Source organism: Musca autumnalis, unplaced genomic scaffold (assembly GCF_047663935.1).
Source record: "Musca autumnalis isolate F117 unplaced genomic scaffold, ASM4766393v1 scaffold_2, whole genome shotgun sequence".
Lineage (NCBI taxonomy): Eukaryota > Metazoa > Arthropoda > Insecta > Diptera > Muscidae > Musca > Musca autumnalis.
The window spans coordinates 240617107-240642321 of NW_027411755.1; the positions used below are offsets into that span (position 1 = coordinate 240617107).

The 25215-nt window shown below is 36.4% G+C and overlaps 1 protein-coding gene across 26 annotated transcripts in view; it reads left to right on the forward strand.

Annotated features, from left to right (window-relative positions):
• The window catches only part of kis (chromodomain helicase DNA binding protein kismet), a 179941-nt gene that overhangs the window by 81611 nt on the left and 73115 nt on the right, over positions 1-25215 (forward strand). For 15 of the 26 annotated variants that reach the window (XM_073971143.1, XM_073971142.1, XM_073971156.1 and 12 more), the window contains 5 exons: positions 5095-5383; positions 5582-5671; positions 6799-7005; positions 13673-14828; positions 23567-24205. In XM_073971143.1, coding sequence (XP_073827244.1) covers positions 5095-5383; positions 5582-5671; positions 6799-7005; positions 13673-14828; positions 23567-24205 — 2381 coding nt within the window. The remainder of the gene's footprint in view (positions 1-5094; positions 5384-5581; positions 5672-6798; positions 7006-13672; positions 14829-23566; positions 24206-25215) is intronic. The other 11 variants (XM_073971160.1, XM_073971168.1, XM_073971163.1 and 8 more) reach the window with 5 other exon arrangements.

Genomic DNA, 25215 nt, shown 5'->3' on the forward strand with positions numbered 1-25215 from the left:
ATAGCATGTTTAAGTCGTCCGCGCAATCCTCTGCTATTTGCGACAAGATCAGAAGTAGTCATCAAGCTTTTGTGCGAAGGTGCGGAGAAAAAACCTTGTAGTGTTGGTATGCAAATGTTAAAACTACTAAATGGAAGAATATTCCAACCTAAAAGAACTGAGGACTGCAACAGGTTGCCTGCTCATGACCCTAGTGCAACATCTTCATGGGGTGGAAAAGATTTTACCGGTGTATCGATACAGTACCTGGATCTTCATGATCCAAAGATACAACATTCACACTGAGACCACCGCCTTAGATTAAGTTAGGTTAAAGGACGCATAACAAGGAATCGTTTTTGCAGCAAATAACCTTAACACCTTTGTTGGTGCTATTATTATATCTCCCGAAAAATGTCTCTCAGGCGTTCTTCGATTAGCCGCCATCGACTTTTTCCAATTTGTAACTAGGGGGCAGCACTGTCAATGACCGTGTAGCAGACTGTCTGGGGTCATTGTTCGGGTTGAGTTCGAATTAACGACTTAACGACCGGATTTTGAAGCTTCGATGGGTACCTTGTGGTTAGATCAGCTTTTAGAGCTGCCGCGATGATGGTGTTCCTCTTCATATCCAATTTGGAGTAGCAGACGAAGGAAGTGAAGAATTCGACTTCAAGACTCCTAGATGTTTTCTTTGAGGAAGGATGTGGTTCCTCAGTTGATCTAGCCCTCATACCCGAGGTAGGTGGTGGGGGGTGTCTGTTCCACATTCTGGAGTCTGACCGACTAACCGTCTTTTTTTGCTACGCTCCCCCAGTGTCCATAGTTTTGAACAGTGCTCCCTCCGCTTGGAGCCTCCGCTGTGAGTAGTTTCAGCGGTGAGAGTGTGGGATGACCATTTTTGTCGTAGACAAGTACATACTTCCTGACGCAATGGTCCGAAAGCTCTTATAAATCCTACAGCGACCAATAAAAATGGGTGGTGGACACGAAGTGAAGTTGAACGCTGTTCTAAGATCGGTTTGAAACTTTCACCGAAGGTAGTCCGTGTGGTCCTGAATACAGCGATGTACTTTTTTCGTGAGCAAGTCCATGCTTCTTGACATAATGGCCCGGAAAGCTCTAAAAAATCTTACGGTGACCTGTTAAAATTGCTGGTGGACACGATATCAATCAAAAGTGGACTATATCACTGTTCATTCCTTCAGCCAAGTCTTCCACACCCTCATCCTTTAAGCTAAAGAGGGTTTACAGGTTGATACGACCAAAATTGTGCCTCATCGAAATAATGGTTTCAGACCCCAGTAGTGCGATTCTCTAGCTCATTTTTTGAGTTAACGACAAAAATCGATAACATTAAAAAGCAAAATTATGAATGAAAAGTACAAATAAAAGTTGACAACACTGTTGTTATCGGTAGAACTTTACGACCACTTTTTATTGGTCGCTAACTTACCGAATAATATCGTTAATTACCGAAATTATATAAGCATTTTAATTTTATCGATTTTTGTCGATAACTGAAAAAATCATTTAGAGAATCGCACCGAATTGGTCAAAGATTTGCATATAATAATATTACTTCCAGGCATATATCAGGTTTGAATATGGACTACATTGGCCCAATCTTTCGGGTACCACCCACACAACGTTTGGAAAGAGTGTGAGGACTCGCATGGGATAGGTTTAAATTTTTGGCAATATGTTGGGTATGCTGCCCTAGTTACCTTAAATTGTCGCCCAAAAGCCTGTCGGAACCAACTAAATTGGGTAGTACGTAAGGTAACCCTCGAAGGAAGAAACATTGTGCATCGTGTTATTATGTCCGAATTTTGACTACATCGGACCACTCTTTCGGGTACCACACACACAAAGTTTGGAAAGTTTACAGTTTGAGGACTCGTCTGGGATCGTTTCGTGTATGCGGTCCAAGTTACGACGGCACAGAAAGAAAAATATACCCCTGTAGACGTCAGAAGTTTTGTGTTTACTTTTTTGTTTTAGTCCGAGGCTTAGTCTATATCTCTGTCGGCACAACTGACTGATACTTTCTTACTTGTTATACCCTCAGCATTTATGCATAGTGAAATTTCTACCAGACTTAAATGAGGTTCCAATATGGACTCAATCGGTCCACTCCTTCGGGTACCTCCCACATAAAATTTCGCAAAAGTTCAGTTTAGGACCTGGTCTCGAATCGCTTTGATTTTTGTTGTAACAAGTTGTATTCACTGTCCGCCATACGACGGTACAAGTTGCATCAGGGGCAAGTCCATACTTCCTGAGCAAATAGCCTGAAAGGTGCAAAAACCCCCTATGACACCGTGTGTAGTGGTTTGAGCGCAAGATAATTTTCGAACGGATCTGCCAATTCGGTCCAAAATTTAGCCTTCGTAATATTTTGTCTATGCATGGTTTAAGTTCGAAGATAAACCATATCGGTCCACTCCTTCAGGTACCTCCCTCACAAAAGTTCAAAAATGTTCGGAAAAATTTTACGCATGATAACTCTTGAAGGGAGTGACCGATGTAATCCGTACACTGCACATCCTATTATATCTATCAGACATAGATCAGGTTCAAATATGGACTATATTTATCTACTCCTTCTGGTACCTCACACACAAAATTTCGGATAAGTTCACTTTAAGACCTGCTCTCGAATCACTTTGATTTTTGTTGAAGCGATTTGTATTCGCTACCTCCATTACGACGGTAAATGTTATTTCAGGGGCAAGTCCATATTTCTTGGGAAAACAGCCCGAAAGGTGTAAAAAAACTCTATGCCACGATAACTCTCGAACTGTTCAACCGATTTGGTCCAACATTTGGTCTTCGTCATATTTTATCAAAACTAAGTTTTGTGGGGCAATATCGGACCACAACTTCCGGTACGTCTCCCCCAATAAAAAGTCACTATAATGCTAGGACGATATCACTTGAATTGGTCAACCAATTCGGTCCAAACTTTGGTTCTCCTAATATTTTGTGAAAATTTAGTTTAACTTCTAAAATGGCTCATATCGGTTCTCCCTAAGGGTACCTCCCCTACAAAAGTTCAACATTTGTGTCTAAGTGCAGTTAATTCCTAATCTACATTTTTGTCGGCAAGTTCAAATGTTCAATAAGGGCCACAAAATTCTGAAGAGACCCTAAATACATTCGATCTGCTCGTAGATGAAAGCTTCACTTCACATTGGCTGAGGGTATATCTCTTTCGGCAAAGCCGACTGACACTTTTTTACTTGTTTTTTTACTAAAATCTTATTAAAGGCCACTTCTCGCACAACAATTAAGGATACCGTCGACTACAAAAATTTACCTAAGATTTCAATAAACAACTTCCTAGAACATATGAAGATTCTAGGAACGATTCTTCAAGCTCAAAATTCGATTATTTTAGATCATTCTTTCCTGTTCAGGTCCGTCAATACCAAACCTTTCAAATTTACTTGAGTTTTTAACAGTTTGTTATTTCCAAACTTGAGCAGGGGGAATGTTAAAAATAATTTAATTGTTCTTGAAATTCAGCCGTGAGAATCATTCCTAGAATCTTCATATGTTCTAGAAAGTTGTTTATTGAAATCTTAGGTAAATTTTTGTAGTTGACGGTATCCTTAATTTTTGGGGCGTTTGGGTATCTTTGAACCAGAATTGGAGAAAAAAGTGTAAAAATTTAATATTTTCAAAATTTTTTTGCTATTTTCACCTTTAATAACCGTTCATAGACATTTCCCATGTTCCAAAAAGTTGTTCATTGATGTCTTTGCTACATTATTGTAGTTGGTTGTTTTCTTGAATATTGAACGGTTTAGTATCTGTGGACCAGAACCAGAGAAAACAGGATAAAAATCCCATTTGCTTTGTTATTTTGACCTTTAAGAACCGTCTATACAGAGTTCATATGTTCTAGAAAGATGTTTATTGGGATCTGAGGTACATTTTTGTAGTTGGTTGTTTGCTTCAAATTTGATCGGTTTGATAGCTGCAGACCAAAACCCGAGAAAAATTTTTAAAAGAAATTTAACCTTGGCGATTTTGACCTTGCAGATGAAGTTTGATGGATTATATGTGTTCACAATTTTTGTTCCTTAAGACAAGATCTACAACTTTGCCTCTGAGATAAATTCAAAATTCCCAACGGTTTGGAAGATATAGTCTTGAAAAAGGGCCCCTTTTTACATCAAAGCCTCAAACCTTTGGAGGCCTACAACCGCGAAAGTTGATGAGATAGGGAAAAACGGCGGGATACGTGTCTTCTCTTTTTTGGTCTTCTATCACGCTGCGGTGTCAGAATATGGTTAATAATTTTCGTGTTGCACAGTGTTAGAAAACACGGTTCCAGATAGATACAACAATAAAGTTACTACTCCGAAATTTTATTACCTTCCACTCTAGGGAAAACTGAAATATCCGAAAATATAATAGTAAATCAAATTGGAATAAAGAGTTTTTGCGAGACTATACCGGGACTTAGACCTATGATCACTATTTTTCTTGGGGAAATTATATGACCACTATATACATATGTTCTTACAACAACAAATGAAACTTGTGTGACCACTGGTTGCCATAAATGTAAAATTACAGCCAATATTTGGGTGATATATAAAAACTTTAAACGATATAACACAGCTTCGAACTTGACCTACCTACCAAGTGAAGCATTAATGCAAAATTTTAGCGTCATATCGTTCGGACGGGCATGGCTAGATCGTTTTATCTATCACCGACTTATGCATATTAATTTAATGATATGGTACCTACTTTTTATAGACGATTCCGAAGCAGCACCTCTCACGAAATATCGCTAATGGCTGCAATTATAGTGCAATCGATGAAAAAACTTTGTCAGTTGTTCCAAAAAATAAATAATTTTTTCTTGAATCGCCCTAATGTACACCCTCCATACTATGGTAGAGGTTATACAAATCGAAATATTATTAAGAAAAAATATCCACTTGTATAATAAAATTGATCGCCTTCTATTCTCAGTTACATTGTTATATTTATATGGCATTTCAAAATTGTGTTGTGTATACCTCAGAATTTTTAAAACACCCCCCGCATTACATTGCAACAATTTCATAACAAACAAATTTACCAATTTTCCAGGACGTAATGGTGGTAAGACACAAAAAGATGGCGATGGCACTACAACAAGTGGTGGAACCACACCAACTCCTACAGATCCAACAACTGCACCACCAACACCCGAAAGTACAGGTGGTGGCGATTCTGCTGCCGCCGGCACACCCGCTGCTAAACCGGCCAAAAAGGAGCTCGGTACACATGGCCTGCAAAATATCCAAGATCCCAGTCATTGGAGTAAACAGGAAAAATATGATGCTGATGCATATTTGGAGGGGGCATATAAAAAACATTTAAGCAGACACGCGAATAAGTGAGTCGTGTGGAATCGAATTTATTCTTTTAACCCAATTTCGAGGAATTTTTTCAACTAACATTGCTCTCATTTCTTTTGTTCTTTTTTACTCTTTCAATTCTACTGCTTTTGTTTTTTCGTTTTATTTTCTTTTGATTTTATGGTTTGGTTTTCTTATGATTTCCCTGTTCCTTTTTTCGTATTCCCAATCACCAGGGTTTTATTGCGTGTCCGTATGCTGTATTATATTCAACATGAGGTGATTGGAGATTTGGTGCAACAAATTAAGGACAATACACCTGTCAGGTAAGTGTCAAGGATATGTGTGCTAATGTTTCTGTTTTTTTCATTGTGTTATTGTCTTGTTCTTCTTCTGGTTGTTGTTGTGATATTTGTTTTGGTTTTCCCCGTTTTAATTCTTGTTCTTGTTAAAAATATTAAGATCATGTCATGTGTGTGTTTCTTTTTGTTTTTGTTGTTTTTTATTTGCTTTAAACGTTTGCATTATGGGAGGTTTCCATTTATAATATCTTCTTACTACCTGTTTAGACCACCTCCTCTACTAAATGTTTTAATCATTTTTAACTTGTCAAGGTTAATCCTTTAAGTATTCAATTGGCTACAAATATTAAGAAAATGCGACTGTTCAAAATCTCCTCCGCTCACCTTAAAGGGTTAATACGTTTATTGTTCTAACTTTTACTGTATAGTTGCCACCTTCAAAAGATTATCTTTAATATTTACAATGACCTTGTCTTGCTTGTTGACATCTTTCTTTTTTTTTTGTAATCTCATCATTGTAAATAAACTAAGGGGTATTTCGAAATTCTTATTCAATAATTGGTTCGCTAAAATGTTGGTCCCCATCTTATTGATTAAAATTCAAAACTTCAATCTTTCCAAGAAGACATAATACATTTTGAAAATATCCACCATAATCTATACTAGCTTTCCAGACTTGTTCATATGCTCTCTATAAAATGCCCATATTTTTTCAATGTTAATTTGCTTGAAATATTTGTTTTTCACGCTCGTTCAATATTTTTAACATTTCATTACAAACAAAAAAGTACTCATTAAAATTTCATTAAGTCGTCCTTTGGAAGTTCCAAAATAAAACAAAACATTTCAGATTCATAGAAGTTTTGTAAGTACCAAGAAGGCCTGCCGTTTTACTACTCTGTGGCCTTTTTTAAAACGACCTTTTCATAAAATTTTCTCTTGAAACAAAAATCGTATATTTTTAAATAATTGGCTGTAGTTAAAATTTGTTGTTAACTTTTTTATTTTAATTTTATTACAAAAATTCAATTTTTTTATTTTCTTTTTTTATTTCTATCACAACATGGTTTTTATTCTATACCATCAACAACATCTCTTCTTCTTATCTCTCTCTCATCTAAAACAAAACAAACCAAATTTTCATTCTCCAGCGAGTTGCCAATACGCCCGCCAACAATGGCTGAAGCTGTGCCAGCGTCTTGGTGGAATCCTCCATGCTGCGACAAGAGTCTTTTGGTTGGCACCTTTAAACACGGCTGTGAAATGTATCGTATTATGCGTTCTGATCCGGCCCTATGCTTTGCCGGTCATGTTGGTGCCACAGCCACAGAGGAGACAACCGTTGCCAATTTGCCTGTGTAAGTTTTGAACGCAATTTTTTTTAATTAAAAAAGTCTTTAATTACCCAGAAATCTCATTCCATGAAAATCATAAATCATTGAATAATTCTAACCTCAATTTTGTGTTGCTTTTTATACAAAGAGAAATCATCCTATATGGAGCCGTATGACTTCTTTCTTATAGATGTTTAAAATATTAAGAATTTTTTATTTGTGTAGTTTTGATTCTGGCATGATTTATGGTTTTGAATAGATTGAAATATATATGGCCTGCATTCAAAGAGTTAGGTTAGGTTGGGTTTGATAGAAAATGTTTCGGATAAAACAATTTCTATCGGTAATGTCTCTAATAAAACATTTTGTAATAGAAAATATTTCGGATAAGAAATTTTCTAATAGAAAATGATTCGGATAAGACATTTTTCTTTAGAAAATACTTCGAATAAATCATTTTCCCCTCGAAAATGTTTCGGATAATACATTTTTCTATAGAAAATGTATCGGGTCATGTTTCTCCGGAACGTTTTCTAACAGCTATTGTTTCGGATAAATTATTTTCATATAGAAAACCGTTCGGATAAGACATTTTCTAATAGAAAATTATTCGGATGAGACATTTTCATGTTTCTCCGAAACATTTTCTAACAGATATTGTTTCGGATAAATTATTTTCATATAGAAAATCGTTCGGATAAGACTTTTTCTAATAGAAAAATAATTCGGATAAGATATTTTCCTATAAAAATGATTCGGATAAGACATTTGCTAATAGAAAATGCTTCGGATAAAACAAAAAAAGATTTCGGATTTAACATTGCCCTACAGAAAAGGTTCCGGATATAGAAAAAGTTTCGGAAAACTCATTTTCCCATAGAAAATGTTTCGGATAAGACAGTTCTCTATAGAAAAAGTTTCGGATATAACATTGCCCTCTAGGACATTTTTCAGATAAGACAGTTTTGTATAGAAAAAGCTTCGGATATACAAAATGTTTCGGATAAAACATTTTCCTATAGAAAATGTGTCGCATATGACATATTCCTTTAGAAAATGTTGCGGATAAAACATTCTCCTATAAAAAAATGATTCGGATATAAATAACATTTTCCTACAAAAAAGTTTCGGATAACATATTTTGCCATAGAAAAAAACGAAAAACGAATCGGATAAAACAATTTCTTATAAAAATATTTCGGATAACATATGTTTCTTAAGAAAATGTTGCGGATAAAACATTTTTTCATAGAAAAAGCTTCGGATAAAATATTTTTCTCTGGAAAATGCTTCCGATAAATCATTTTCCCCTCAAAAATGTTTCGGATAAAACATTTTTCTACAGAAAATGTATCGGGTTATGTTTCTCCGATACATTTTCTAACGGAAATTGTTTCAGATAAATAATTTTCACATAGAAAATAGTTCGGATAAGAAATTTTCCTATAAAAATGATTCGGATAAGACATTTGCCAATAGAAAATGATTCGGATAAAACAAAAAAGATTTCGAATATAACATCCCCTATTGAAAATGTTCCGGATATAGAAAAAGTTTTGGATAACTCATTTTCCCATAGAAAATGTTTCGGATAAAATATTTTCAAGTAGAAAATGTTTCGGATAAGACAGTTATCCATAGAAAAAGTTTCGGATATAACATTGGCCTCTAGGAAAATTTTCAGATAAGACAGTTTTATGTAGAAAAAGCTTCGGGTATAGAAAATGTTTCGGATAAATAATTTTTCCCTCAAAAATGTTTCGGATAAAATATTTCTCTATAGAAAATGTATCGGGTCATGTTTCTCCGAAACATTTTCTAACAGAAATTGTTTCGGATAAATTATTTTCATATAGAAAATCGTTTGGATAAGACATTTTCTAATAGAAAATTATTCGGATAAGACATTTTCCTATAAAAATGATTCGGATAAGACTTTTGCCAATAGAAAATGCTTCGGATAAAACAAAAAAGATTTCGGATTCAACATTGCCCTATAGAAAATGTTTCGGATAACTCATTTTTCCATAGAAAATGTTTTGGATAAAATATTTACAAGTAGAAAATGTTTCGGATAAGACAGTTCTCCATAGCAAAAGTTTCGGATATAACATTGCCCTCTAGGAAATTTTTCAGATAAGACAGTTTTGTATAGAAAAGGCTTCGGATATAGAAAATGTTTCGGATAAAACATTTTCCTAAAGAAAATGTGTCGCATATGACATATTGCTTTAGAAAATTTTGCGGATAAAGCATTCTCCTAGAAAAAATTATTCGGATATAACATTTTCCTACAAAAAAATATAAAAATAAAATATTTTTCTCTAGAAAACGATTCGGATAAAACAATTTCTTATAAAAATATTTCGGATAACATATTTTCCCTTAGAAAATGTTGCGGATAAAATATTTTTCCATAGAAAAAAGCTTCGGATAAAATATTTTTCTCTGGAAAATGATTCGGATAAAACACTAGCCTATAGAAATGGCTTCGGATAAATATTTTCCTATAGAAAAAGTTTCGGATAAAATATTTTTCTATAGAAAATGTTTAGGATAAGACAGTTTTCTATAGAAAAAGTTTCGGATAAAAAATTTTCTAATAGAAAATGATTCGGTTAATACATTTTTCTTTAAAAATGCTTCGGATAAGAAATTTTCTAATAGAAAATGATTCGGATAAGACATTTTTCTTTAGCAAATGCTTCGGATAAATAATTTTCCCCTCGATAATGTTTCGGATAAAACATTTTTCTAAAGAAAATGTATCGGGTCATGTTTCTCCGAAACATTTTCTAACAGAAATTGTTTCGGATAAATTATTTTTATATAGAAAATGCTTCGGATAAAACAAAAAAGATTTCGGATTTAACATATAGAAAATGTTTCGGATATAGAAAAAGTTTCGGGTAACTCATTTTTCCATAGAAAATGTTTCGGATAAAATATTTTCAAGTAGAAAATGTTTCGTATAAGACAGTTCTCCATAGAAAAAGTTACGGATATAACATTGCCATATGGGAAATGTTGCAGATAAGACAGTTTTCTATAGAAAAAATTTCGGATATAGGAAATGTTTCGGATAAAATATTTTCAAGTAGAAAATGTTTCGGATAAAAAATTTTCAATTAGAAAATGTTTCGGATAAAAAATTTTCTAGTAGAAAATGTTTCGGATAAAAATTGTTCCTATAAAAATGATTCGGATATAAAATTTTCCTATAAAAAAAGTTTCGGATAACATATTTTCCCATTGAAAAAGCTATGTATAAACTACTTTTCTCTAGAAAACGATTCGGATAAAACAATTTCTTATAAAAATAATTCGGATAACATATTTTCCTTAAGAAAATTTTGCGGATAAAACATTTTTTATAGAAAAAGCTTCGGATAAAATATTTTTCTCTGGAAAATGATTCGGATAAGACATTTCCCTATAGAAATTGCTTCGGATAAAAAAATTCGGATATAACATTGCCCTATTGAAAATGTTTCGTATAATACAGTTTTCTATGTATAGAAAAATTTTTGGATAACTCATTTTCCCATAGAAAATGTTTCGGATAAAATATTTCAAGTAGAAAATGTTTCGGATAAGACAGTTCTCCATAGAAAAAGTTTCGGACATAACATTGCCCTATAGGAAATGTTTCAGATAAGACAGTTTTCTATAGAAAAAATTTCGGATATAGAAAATGTTTCGGATAAAATATTTTCAAGTAGAAAATGTTTCGGATAAAAAATTTTCAAGTAGAAAATGTTTGGGATAAAAAAATTTTCCTATAAAAATTATTCGGTTGACGGGACGGTAGTGTCGGGTGGGGACGGACCTAAGGTACCCACTCTGGGAGCTGTCACTGACAGTTTGGCTGAACAAAGCCGGAAACTCCTGGAGATACTGGAGCAGACGTTGGCCATGCGTCTTAGTCAGAATGGCTATTCTACTGGAGCGGAGGACGGCTCATCGGATGACGAAATGAACACCACAGTCATTCCAGCGACTGTAGTTTACGATGGGTCGGCCTCAACCTCAGTGGAAGTAGCCACCTCTGGACCAACTGATGCACCGCTACCCAACCATCGGCCGCAGCCGATGTTGCTGGCTCACAAGGACTGGCTGCTGTTGAGGAAGGGGCTCCGACCAAAATACCGGCCGGAAAAGCTCCCACCACCTCAGATAGCTCTGCTAGTAAATGGGCCAAAAAGAGGAGGGCGTACCACAGAGCAATGCACTTCCTCAGGAAGTTCATTGACAGGGAAGCCTCATCTATAACGCTGAGGGAATGCAAGCTGATCAAGATTAACCTCAAGGTAGTGAGAAAGATCGAAAGATCTCACCCTCACTTACCCAAGGGAAGACCTGATATCAGCAAGCTTTCTCTTATTACGGCAAACGAAGAGGTTAGGTCAATGCCTACATCGACTCCCACAGCCCCCAAGGGCCAAACTGCGAGCGATGTTGACATGATCCGAAAACCATCAAATGATTCGCCTCCTTCGACCTCAAAGCTCTCTTCAAAGGGATGTCCCGTCACACAAACCTCAAAGGAGAAGGCAGCCAAGCCAAAGGGGACGCATCATAAGAGTTCTGGGAAGTCCGACCGAACAACGGTCTCCGCACCTGGGGGAGCACCTACCAAGCCCAATCCATCTCCACCAAAAAGCGCGGTGAAGAGAGACAGGTCAATGGAGGAGCCACTCCCCAGTGCTAAGAGACCCACTTCAGGTCAACAACCCAATACTCATACTTCCCCAGCCGGTTGCCCTAAGACTGGGAACAGGAAAGATGCCGTAGCCAGTTCACCTCACAAGCTAACTTGGGTCACAAGGAATCTTACAGTTCTCATCTCAAGACCAACAGCAGGGGAAAAAGAACAAGCAGACCGATGGTGCCGATTCGGATAAAACAATTTCTTAATTCGGATAACATATTTTCCTTAAGAAAATATTGCGGATAAAACATTTTTCTATAGAAAAAGCTTCGGATAAAATATTTTTCTCTGGAAAATGATTCGGATAAAACATTTGCCTATAGAAATTGCTTCGGATAAAAAAATGGATATAACATTGCGCTATACAAAATGTTTCGGATAAGACAGTTTCATTTCCCATAGAAAATGCTTCGGATAAAATATTTTCAAGTAGAAAATGTTTCGGATAAGACAGTTCTCCATAGAAAAAGTTTCGGATATACATAACATTGCCCTAGATCAGATAAGACAATTTTCTATAGAAAAAAATTCGGATATAAAAAATGTTTCGGATAAAAAATTTTCAAGTAGAAAATGTTTCGGATAAAAAATTTTCCTATAAATATGATTCGGATATAAAATTTTCCTATAAAAAAAGTTTCGGATAACATATTTTCCCATAGAAAAAGCTACGTATAAAATACCTTTCTCTAGAAAACGATTCGGATAAAACAATTTCTTATAAAAATAATAAGGATAACATTTTTCCTTAAGAAAATGTTGCGGATAAAACATTTTTCTATAGAAAAAGCTTCGGTTAAAATATTTTTCTCTGAAAAATGATTCGGATAAAACATTTGCCTATAAAAAATGTTTCAGATAACATATTTTTCTACAGAAAATGCTTCGGATAAATTTTTTCCCTAGAAAATGATTGGGATAAAACATTTCCATATAGAAAAAGTTTCGGATAAAACATTTCCAATAGAAAATGTTTCGTATAAAACATTTTCGTATAAGAAATATTTTGGATAAAATATTTTCGTATAAGAAATGTTTTGGATAAAACATTTTAATATATAAAATGCTTCGGTTACAACATGTTTTCATAGAAAAAGTTTCGGATAACATGTTTTCGTACAGAAAATGTTACGGATAAAACACATTTCCTATAGAAAATTATTCGGATAAAAAATTTTATTATAGAAAGTTATTCGGATAAGAGATTTTCCTATAGTACGTGTTTCGGATAAAACATTTTCCCTTAGAACATATGGGATAAATATTTTCCTATAGAAAATGTTTCGGATAAAACATTTTTCTATAGAAAATGTTTCGAATTAAATATTATTCGGATAATACATTTTCCCACCGAAAATGGTTCGGATAAAACATTTTCCTATAGAACATATTTTGGATATAAAATTTTCCAATAGAAAATGTTTTGGATAGACATTTTTCCAGTAAAATATGATTCGGATAAATATTTTCCTATAGAAAATATTTTGGATTAAAAATTTCCCTAAAGAAATTGTTTCGGATAATACATTCTCTTATAAGAAATGTTTTGGATAAACCTTTTTTATTGAAAATATTTTGGATACAAATTTTCCAGAAGAAAATGTTTCGTTTAAAATATTTTCCTAAAGAAAATGTTTCGGATAAAACTTTTTTCCTTAGAAAATGTCCCGGATAAAGCATTTTCGAATAAGACATTTCCCTACAGAAGATGTTTCGAATAAGACTTTTTCCTGTAGAAAAGTTCAGGTTAAAAAATTTTCCTACAGAAAATGTTTCGGATGAAAATGTAAAGATTTATGATAGTTTTCTTTGAAGCATTCCACCACGTTAAACGTTTCGTATGAATAATATATATAAAATTTCTCAAATAAACCTTGATGATGCAGGTCATATAATACATAACCACACTATGTATCCCCTAGTAACGATTTTCAATTAAATTAATTCGAATCCCCATTTCAAATCCATTCACTCTTGCAGCGCTGAAGAAGATGCCAATTCAAAACAAGATGCCGACAATGAAGAAGTCGATGATGATGGCACTGCCACCAAAGACTCTGATTCCACCAAGTTGACAACGGGCGACAAAGATAAAGATTCTTTAGATCCACCCGAACGTCCCAGCTCTTCGGGTAAGAATAAAAAATTGGCCAAAAAAGCAACCGCAGATGCAACAGTTACAGTGGCTGATAATGAAAATGGTAAAACTACTGACAGTGGTGCAGTCGCTGGTGACGAGGAGCAGGAAAATAAATCATTAAATGAAACGACAACAACAACTGTTTCTAATAAAAAACGTAAACGCTCCAAAATATCCGCAGAAGAAGAAGACGCAAAGAAAACGGAAGAAAAAGATGAAGCTGAAAAATCTTCATCTTCTTCTTCCTCCTCGGCTAATGATGATTCTACGGATAAAAATGAAGCGGATACAAAAGACAAAGATGGACACGACATTGAAGAAATGGAAACTGAAACAGCTGAAGTGGCATGCAGTAGTAGTACAGCCAGTAGCAGTACCACCACCAGTAATGATAAATCATCAGAGCCGGTTGGTACAGCTGATAGCAGTGATGCAACTGCCGCCGCTTCCGCTGCAAACGATTCCAATTCCATGGATGTCAGTGTATCAGAATCTGGACCAGGTGATGATTCCGATTCTCCCGCTGCTTCTGCCAGTAGTACAACAGTTGCCACACCGTCTACCACTGAAACTGCTGATGTCGAGGAAGCTGCTCCAAATTCGGCCACGAAAGGGGCCAAAAATACATGTACTACCACCACCATCACCTCAACTACCACCACCACTACTACCAATATATCTACTACCACATCTACATCATCCACTACCACCACCACCACCTCATCATCAACAAGCTCAACTAATAACAATGAGCAAACGCAAAATGATACTGTTAATACAACTACTACAACAAACCAAAACAACCCATCATGTTTAGGCTTAGATGAAGAGGAGAGTGGTACAGGTTCATATCCTCCAACGCAAGCACCGGTCGATGATAATTCGGCAACATTATGGCCCTCAATGCAAGATTTAAATACACGTTTGCGACGTGTCATCACCGCCTATCAAAGGAATTACAAAAAAGAAGAACTTAAACAACAACAAAAGGCCAAGGTAAGTCGTCCACTTAGATATAGGATTTTAATGTTTATATCTTTCACAACCATTTTGTAACGAAAAATTGCACATTTTTTGTTTATCTTTTTGTTTTGAACAAAAAATATTGGTTGCAAAAAAAAAAAAAAAAAAAAAAAAAAAAAAGGAAAGGCCTTTGTAGTTTTGTTTTGTCCAAATTTTGTAAAATTTAATTTTGTATTTATTTTTGGCTGTAATTTTGTTTTCTAATTGGTTATTGTTGTATTTTTAGTTGTTTTTTAATATGTTTTATCTTTAGTTATTTCTAACATAAAATGTGCAAATTCCTCAATATCATATCATTTGATTTAACCACCCACCTACTACTTCACACTTCTAACACCACCTCTCTGTACACTACTATCTTCACATTTCAAAGGCAAATTTTTGGCTTAATTTTGAGGTTACAATAGAATGGGGATATAATGAAAACTGTAAAGGTGAACATGTACATGTTTTTATATTTTTTAAAAATATGTATACTTGTTGCATACCTGTTAGTTCCTTATAACCTTATTCGATTGAACTTTTCTTCCTTGGCCAATAAATTTAAACCCTTTTTTTTAAAGAAGTTAATCAAACATTTTGTTATATTTTTTGTGTAGTAAAGTAGTATTGTAGCCAAAAAGTATCGTTCGTTCTTCATAATGTATAGCCGCTGCAGTAATGTGTAATGGAATGATACCAAGTAGCATCAATAAGATAATAGTATTCAATTTAAAATAATAGTCTAATATAAGAAAAAAATAATATTTGTCAAACAAATGTTAATAAGATATAAAAACAATTCGTGCGGCCATTGTGATATGTTTCGATACCTAAGTTATTGATAGACTCACACGTCGTCTCCTGTGTTACTCTTCGTCAAATATTCCTTGGTACAAGCTGGTAATCAATTCCGATCTAAGCATGTCCAAACATATTGAATGGACTGTTTTGTTATCTTTATTAGGTAGATTTGTGGGGAATACTTACTTATATTATTCAATATATGGATGGCAATCTAATCGAAAATTGGTTATCAAAGGTTTACCATCTCTTAGTCAACATTTCAAAATCTTTACCATCGCCAAGTAGGTTAGAATAGATATATAGAACTTTCATCTTCACAGTAGTGCAATAGTTAGCATGCTCATAAATTGTAATAGGTTTGGTCCTTTTGGTTGGTCCACAGCCAGTAATTGTGAATATTTTCGGATGGGTTAAAATTTTCTGCAAAAAGCGGTATCGTCATTCTGCGTTTAGAAACTTGAAATAGAAGCGAAATTAATTCTCAGATAAGTAGAAAATGTTGAATTTTGTGATCAACATCAGTAGAAATGTATTTGTTGATCAAAATTGGATCAAACAACCAACTACAAAAATGTACCTTAGATCTCAATAAACAACTTTCTAGAACATACGAACCCTGTAGAAATGGTTCTTAAAGGTCAAAATAGCAAAACAAATGCAATTTTTATTTTCTTTTTTCGGTTTCTGCTCCATAGAAATTAAACCAATCAAAATTCAAGAAAACATTCAACCACAAAAATGTAGCGAATGTATCAGTATACAATTTTGTGGAACATCAGAGCCCACTACGAACTGTTCTTAAAGGTCAAAATAGCAAAAAACTTTAGAAAATATTCGATTTTTATACTTTTTTCTCCGATTCTGGTCCATAGATACCGAACCGTTCAAAATTCAAGAATACAAGCAACTACAAAAATGTACCTAACAACTTTCTAGGACATATGAACATTCTAGGAACGGTCCTTCATGTTCAAAATTCACTAACAATTATGGTTAATGCTCAGGTCTGGAAATAACAAACTGTTCAACACTCTCGAACGTTTGAGAAAGGTTTGTTATTTACTGACCTGACCAGGAAAGAATGAGTAAAACTAATAATATTTTGAGCTTAAAGGGCCGCTCCTAGAATGTTCATATGTTCTAGAAAGTTGGTACATTTTTGTAGTTGGTTGTTTGATTCAATTTTGATCGGTGTGATATCTGTAGGCCAAAATCTGAGATTACCGATTTTGACTTTGAATATAAGGTTGAATGGATTTTATGTCTTCACAATTATTATTCTTTAAGATGAGAGCTACAACTTTGCCTCCAGGAGTAAACCAAAATTCTTAGCGGTTTAGAAGATATGAGCCTGACAAAATGGTCCTTTTTGACATCAAGGCCTCAGGTCTTTGGGGGCCATAACCGCGAAATTCGAAGTAACAGGGAAAAACGCCGAGACACGTGTCTTCTTACTTTTCGTCTTCCATTACGCTGCGGTGTCAGAATGTGGTTAATTTTCCATGACACAAAAAATTACACACAGTGATAGAAAGGGTATATACACTTTCATACGGGCAAAATGTGCCTCATCGAAATAATGGTTTTAGACCCCAAGTATGTTTGAACGAAATGTGTTTCATATAATTTGGAGTCGATTTAGCAATGTCCCTACGTCTGTGTGTCTGGCTGGTTGGTACGCACGATAACTCTCGAGCGGATGAACCGATTCGGTCCAAAATTTGGTTTTCGTAATATTTTGTCCAAACTTAGTTTAAGTTCGAAGATGGGTTATATCGGTCCACTCGTTCCGGTACCTCCCCCACAAAAGTTCTGAAATGTTCGGAAAATTTGTGGGCATGAAAACTCTTGAAGGAAATAACCAATTTGGTCCATAATTTGCACATCGTGAAATTTTTACCAGACTTAGATGAGGTTCCAATATGGACTCAATCGGCCCACTCCTTACCGGTACCTCCCACACAAAATTTCAAATAAGTTCAGTTTAGGACCTGCTCTCGAATCGTTTTGATTTTTGTTGCAACAACTTTTATTCACTTCCCCCACACGACGGTACAAGTTTCATCAGGGGCAAGTCCATACTTCCTGGGAAAATGGCCGGAAAGTTGTAAAAAGCCCCTATGACACCTTGTGTAGTGGTTGGAGCGCATGATAACTCTCGAACGGATCTGTCGATTCGGTCCAAAATTTGACCTTCGTAATATTTTATCAAAACATAGTTTAAATTCCTTCAGGTACCCCCACAAAACTTCAAAAATGTTCGAAAAAATTTTGGGCACGATAACTATTGAAGGGAGTAACCGATTTGGTCAATACTTTGCACATCTTAATATATCTACCAGATATATATCACGTTCGAATATGGACTATATTTGTCTGCTCCTTCTGGTACCTCTCACACAAAATTTCGGGTAAGTTCACTTTAAGACCTGCTCTCGAATCACTTTGATTTTTGTTGAAGCGATTTGTATTCGCTACCTCCATTACGACGGTAAGAGTCTTTTCAGGGGCAAGTCCATATTTCTTGGGAAAACAGCCCGAAAGGTGTAAAAAACCCATATGGCACCATATGTGGCGGTCGGAGAGCACGATAACTCTCGAACTGTTCAACCCTTTTGGTCCAACATTTAGTCTTCGTCATATTTATTTATTTATTTATTCATTTGTTGCGATTAAAGCTTTTAATATTATATCCAAACTTAGTTTGATGGGCAATACCGCAACCGTTTTGGTCCAACATTTGGTCTTCGTCATATTATATCCAAACTTAGTTTCATGGGCAATACCGGTCCACAACTTTCGGTACATCTCCCCAATATTTTAAAAATGTCACTAAAATGCTAGGACGATATCACTTGAATGGGGCAACTAATTTGGTACAAACTTTGGATACTTTATCTTTGGATATTTTATCAAAATTTAGTTTAACTTCTAAAATGGCCCATATCGCCGTCTCCTTACGGAACCTCCCCCACAAAAAGTTCAACATTTGTGTCTTAGTGAAGTTAATTCCTAATCGACATTTTTGTCGGCAAGTTCAAATGTCCAAAAAGGGCCACAAAATTCTGAAGAGACCCTAAATACATTTGATCTGTCCGGAGGTGAAAGTTTCGCTTCACATTGGCTGAGGGTATATATCTGTCGGCAAAGCCGACTCACACTTTTTTTACTTGTTTCTAAACGGATGAAGATAGAGCTATGAAATTTGAAGGATATGTTTATCACATAGAGATCTTTTGTGTTGCATTGTTAGAAACAATTAGTATATTTATAAATTTATAACCTCAAAGAGGCGGTACCGTTATATGAAGGCTATATCAAAACGTGGACCTATATAGAACCTTTTTGTAAATTTTCAGCCAATTTGGTTCAAAAACGTGTTCAGAAACCTTTAAACTCTTAAAAGGGGAGGTACCGTTATATGGGGGCTATATCAAAACGTGGACCCATGTAGACAATTTTTGGTAAGGAGATATTTTACTCATAGAAAACGTTATATTTCAATTTTTACAAAATATATACTTAAAAAGGTTTCAAAGCAAATCCGGTGGCTCTATAAAACAGTAACGCAAATTCAATTACTTCCAAGTCTTTTTTAAAACATATGTCTTCATACTATCGGATAGCAAAAAGAACCAATAAAAATTTTCAAAAAATCTTGACAATATGGTCCATACAAAGTCGACAAATTTCCTTGCGATTTTAATTAGTTTTTTAATCAAAAAATCAACATATAACATATAAGTACCGTTACTTCAAATGTAACGGTACCACCAACTCATAGCTAGAATATTTTTTATCACCTCATGTAGGTTAGGTTTGGGGATGTGCAGTCACTAACTTGCGACTGCATCACTCGGAGACCTTCCGGTCCATTGTGATCATCCAGTAGAAAAAAGAGGAAAATGCTGTAAAGAAAAGAGGAGGTGGGAAAGAGAAAAGCGAGGGAAGAAATAAAAAGAGGAAGTTATTAAAAAAAAGTAAAGAACAATAAATTACAAGAAAGTTTAAGAGCGGAGGAATAGTTTTAGAGAAGGAAAAAAGTTTTATTTTGATGGTAGGCAGAATAATAGAAACATCATTTACGCGTTCAGGTTGCGCTGTCCCAGCCACTTCAGATTTTTGATGATGTTGTAGATCACAGCAGGTTCCACAGTGGAGTAGAAAGTTAGACACGGTGGAAAGTGAACACCTACTAACCTATGTCGTTTACGAGCCAGGGCTGGACAACGACACAGGAGGTGCTCGATCGTCTCCAACTCCTCCTCATCCTCACAGAGTCTGCAGTAGTCAGTAACATCCTCATCCCATTTGATGGTGAAGGCCCTGATATAGCAGTGTCCAGTGATGACTCCCGTCGTTACTCTAACTTCAGCTTTACTCAGGTTCAACAGAGAGTTCGTTCTTTCGACTGACAGAGACGGCCATATGGATCTTGCCACAATGCACCTATGTTCATTATGCCACAATTTACTGGCTCTTTCGTCAGAGAACGCTTACATTTTTTGGAAGAAATGACAAATGTGTGGTCTGATGGAGTCAGCGATAGCTAGATCTGTAGACTGCGATCCTCGTCTAGCTAATTCATCCGCTCTTTCATTATCCAGATAGTCGCGGTGTCCTGGTACCCAGCATAGCCGAAAGCCGTTAGTTAGCGTTCCCAAGGCTGATCTAAACTTAAGGACGATATCGGATTTGATGTTGCAGGTTTTGATGGCTTTAAGAGCTGCTTGACTATCCACAAAGAAAGTCACCGGTTCAAAGATTACTGCATCCAAACTTTTAATCAATTCCGCTGCCTGCCAAATCGCGAAGATTCCCGCCTGGAAGACACTACAGTTGCTGTCTAGCCTGTAAGTGTACTCAAGAGATAGCCTTTCACAGTAGACGCCAGTCCCGGTACCTTCCTCCATCTTGGAACCGTCTGTATAAAAAGCCAGACCGTCCAGAGGGGTGTTACTGCGGTTCCAGTCCACTAGGTATAACCACGTCTATATCGTCAAATCTCATGACTGGTGATATATAGTCGCTCAGTTTCCCGCGTTGGTTCACACTTATACCTGATTCGTTCAGGATACATCCATGCCCAAAGGCACAACCGCGCCAGAGATCCTGTTCATGCAGCCGTAGGGCACTGCGAGTTGCCTGACACTCAGTGGTTTTAAGTTCAGCACTACGTTCAGAGCAGCCTGTGGTGTGTTCCTGGTGGCTCCTGTTATGAGAAGATAGGATGCAGCACGTTTATAATGCTTCGCATCCGATGCTTCTCGTGCAGATGCAACCTTCGAGTCGCTGCCCGTTGTCGGGGTCTCGTTAGATTCCCCGTCGTCGGACATCGTTTCAGTTGCCCTCTGCCTTTGAAGCCTATTGTCGGCAAGTGCCGACACAGGACCAGTCGGAATCAGACTTGCGTCCGGTTGGGTATCAAGGCTCGTACTCCCTTTGCCAGAGCAACAGCAATCTTCCTGTGTAGACTTGGCCGGGATCACCGTGGAGCTCATCATCAGTCAGGGTCAGATTGTGTAACAATTCCTCCGGGAGTATGTCCTCACAATGCTCATCCGGTACATGCCTATCCAGCTGGTCGAGGAGTTCCCTACTCTGCCTCTCTAAACTGTCATGAATAGTTCTGAGGGTCCCGTGAAGGTCTACGGCAGTTGTGGCTGGGGACGACCTTCACGGGACCCTCAGAACTATTCATGACAGTTTAGAGGCAGAGTAGGGAACTCCTCGAACAGCTGGATAGGCTTTCACCAGCCCTGGCAAAATCATGATCCTTTTGATTTGCCGGGTCGTCATCTATTTTAGGGGTTGGAGGGTTGCGCTTAACGCACGATATTGACACACGCTTTTGTATCACAGCGTGTGATGATACCAAACTTGCGAAATAAATAGTAGATGCGAAAGGAGATACGAAGTGGCATTGTTTAATTTATTTAATAGAGATTACTATACGTTTGGGTTTGGTATTTTGATATTTACATACGCTTTTGTATCACAGCGTGTGATGATACCAAACTTGCGAAAGAAATAGATGCGAAAGGAGATACGAAGTGGCATTATCTAATTTTTCTTGTGCATCGCAATAAAAATGGGACCCCGTGGATTACTCTCTGTGTCATTCTATGGAGCTTCGAATGGCGTCACACATACAAATGACTCTTCAACCAAATTACAGGGTACTTTTTATACCCTCAGCCTTTAGGCTAAAGGCGGTTTATACACTTTGATACGGCTAAAATTGTGCCTAAGCGAAATAAGTATGTTTGGACGAAATCCGTTTCACTGGTGCGCTCGATAATTCTCGGACGGATTAACCGATTAGATTTACATTTTGGGTATCGCAATATTTTGTCCAAAATTTAAAATTAGTTCAAAAAATTTCGCTAAAATGGTGCGCACAGCAACTTCCGAAGGGGAGAGTAGAGAATTTTCACAGCTACAACATTTTCTTTAGACTCATTTCGATACGACTTGCGGTTTCCAAGCAAACTCGTGAAAACCTAAAAAAAACCCTAAAATTGTGAATTTTGATCGCGATTTATTTAGAAATCCCTCCGGCGATTTTTTCTGTTTTTATTTTTTTTTTTTTCTTATCTATGAACATTGCTGTTGCAGAATCCGTGAAATCTTCCCATATGTAAACGGTTTTCATCAAAAGTTAGTAAAGGCGCACTGAGCATGATATTGTTTTATAAGGAGGCGATACTAGAACCACATTTCTGATAGACAAGACTTGGGCTCTTCTTGGCCAGGCTTTCCCTTCCCGGTTCTACATAAAATTGAACTCTCTTTAATGGGCAATAAGGGACAATGACAGAAAGCTATGAACTGATAAATCTATTGAATGAAAGTACCGATACAACCAGACAGAATAACACAGTGATTCCGGCTTCATCAGATAATGGAGTCGATTAAGCCATGTTCGCCTGTCGGTCTGGCACTATTACGCTCTAACGTAACAACCAATTTGGTCCAACATTTGTACAACCCAATAATTCTTCCAAACTAAGTAAAAGTTCGGTTCAGGTTTTGGAACTGGTGCCACATAACGGTAGTTTCTTATTTTGCGTATTTTGAAGGTTTTAGCAACAAATTTCCAATTAAATCGGCTTTAAATTGGTATTCAGCTCTCTGGGGATAGGGAATCTACCTAACAGAAATGGACTTAGATCCATGTTTTGGCATTTCCCCCATATAAGTTACCACCATTTTCACGCATTTCGAAGGTTTTAACCGCATTTTATAACTGAATAAGGTCTAAATCGGTATTTTGTGATTTATTTTAAAAGAAAATGTCCTTGACAAAGCTTGTAATTCCGCATTCCGACCTCAGTATGTATTTAAAATCGGTCGTGAAACTATTGAAATAAGGAAATGGCTTGTCAAACAATTTTGTTTTGGTATACCCCACGACATATTATCACCTTTTGACCTCTTTCTGTAGTACCTATAAGCGTTTCTAAACGATGTGAGCTCATAGTTGGTGCGAAACAGTAGAAACACGTTTTTAAAAAGTACCCATCTAAGTGAGCTGAGAATTTATAGGATAATCAGCAATGCCGTATGTGGAATTATTCTCTTTTTTGGTGGGAATTAACTTCTTAAGGCCCCCCCAAAGCACATCTTATATATAAATGTCGTTATTTTTAAATGTCGTTATTTTTATCCGCTCCGCTACTTTACTACCTTTACCACAACAAAAAATATAACAAAATTCATGTTACATTCAAATTTTCAACGAAAAAGAAAACTGTTTTCAAAATTTCAACACATAAACCCTGTCCTCTCATCAAAACCCCCCAATCACACACACACCCAAACACATACCATAACCATCAACATCATATAATGGATACCAACAAAAACACACAATGGAAAAAAATTCTTACACCATATACTTTCCCCCTCCATAAATAAAACAGCTACAGGCATTGGTTTCATCAACGCCACCCTTGTCGGTGCCAACAACACCGACATTACAATCGATACAATTGCAAATGCAAAATGCTGCTGCTGCAGCTGGTGGATCAACAACAGGAGGACCCGTTGCAACAGGAACAAATATGGGAGGTGGTGGAGTAACAACACCCCAAGATCATCCGGGCAATCGTAGCCTACAATCTTTGATACAAGGAAATAATAGTACATTGTCACAAGGACCAAGTACTTCAGCTGCAGCTGCACAACAGGCAGCACAAAATGCTGCTGCTGCCGCTGCTCAAAATGTAACATTACAACAACAATTGCAACAGCAATCAGTAATGCAACAACATCAACAGCAACAACAACAGCAGCAGCAGTCTTTGCAACAACAGCAACAGGCGGCATTGCAGCAACATCAGCAGCAGCAACAACAACAACAGCAACAAAGTTTGCAACAACAACAGCAGCAACAGGGCAATAGTGTTGCTTCGGCCGCCATAGCTGCCTTAACCTCAACACCCATGCCAACTGCCGCCGATATCAGTCTAATGCTGAGCATACTCAACACCACGGATGTCAGTCAATTGGCTAATTTGGATATCAATAAACTGGCCATGTACTTGGTTAGTATGAATAATGTAAATTTTCGTTCCAAAAAATTTTCTATTTTTTTGCTTTCTTTTTCAAATTAATTTCGCTTTATCCCATCTTCACTTTGCATTTGTTGTTTGTTTAGCGCATTTTTTATTAGTTTTAAGAATTCACATTCCAACAACTTACATCACACGCATTTAACTACCAATCGAAAATATTTTAAAGTTTATTTTTCCCCGCCGTACATTAATCCAGTACCCTTGCACAAAATCTTGGATTGCAATGAAGAAAAATCATTAAAGGGAATATTTGGAATTTAAACCTGAACCTGATGGACAGTATTTGTATACAAACAGAAGTGAAATATTCAATATATGTACATATGTATGTATTGTCATAAATGTAAGGAAGTTACAGATGAACTACTGATAGACGGCTCGTATAGAAGACCAGAAGTTAATTGATATTTTATAGTCGTACAGAAAGAAGTACTTTAGATCAACAGGCACATTGTAAGTTTGAAGAACAACTGAAATGGCTGGGGGCACTTTCGAGCCATTCACAGTAGGTATTTAGGATTTCGGATCATGTTAGGAAACATGGACTTTCCCACGATAAACATGTCGTTGTAAACAGGACCACAACATCTACTTTCGGTAAAAATTTCTCACGGATCCTCGAACAGCCCTTAAACTGCATTAAGCAAATATTTGGCAGTTTCCTCAGGGAGATAGATGTGCAAAAATTGAACCAATGTCAGTCACTTCACTGTCTTAGATCAGCGATGTCCACCACCAGCCATCTTAGTTGGTAACCGTAGTCATTTTAGAACTTTCGGACTATTATATCATGTCTTGCCCACAAAAAAAAATATATCGTTATAATTAGGGCCCCAAGGCTACCGTCTTTAAAGGCTTTAAACTTGTAGGCTTTGCACTCAGAATGTCTAGACTTCAGCAAGACAGCATCACATTTTCGGCAATGCTTACAAGGCGTTTACACAAGACAGACTGTCTGCAAATACAACTCTGATTTACTAACACATACATACATT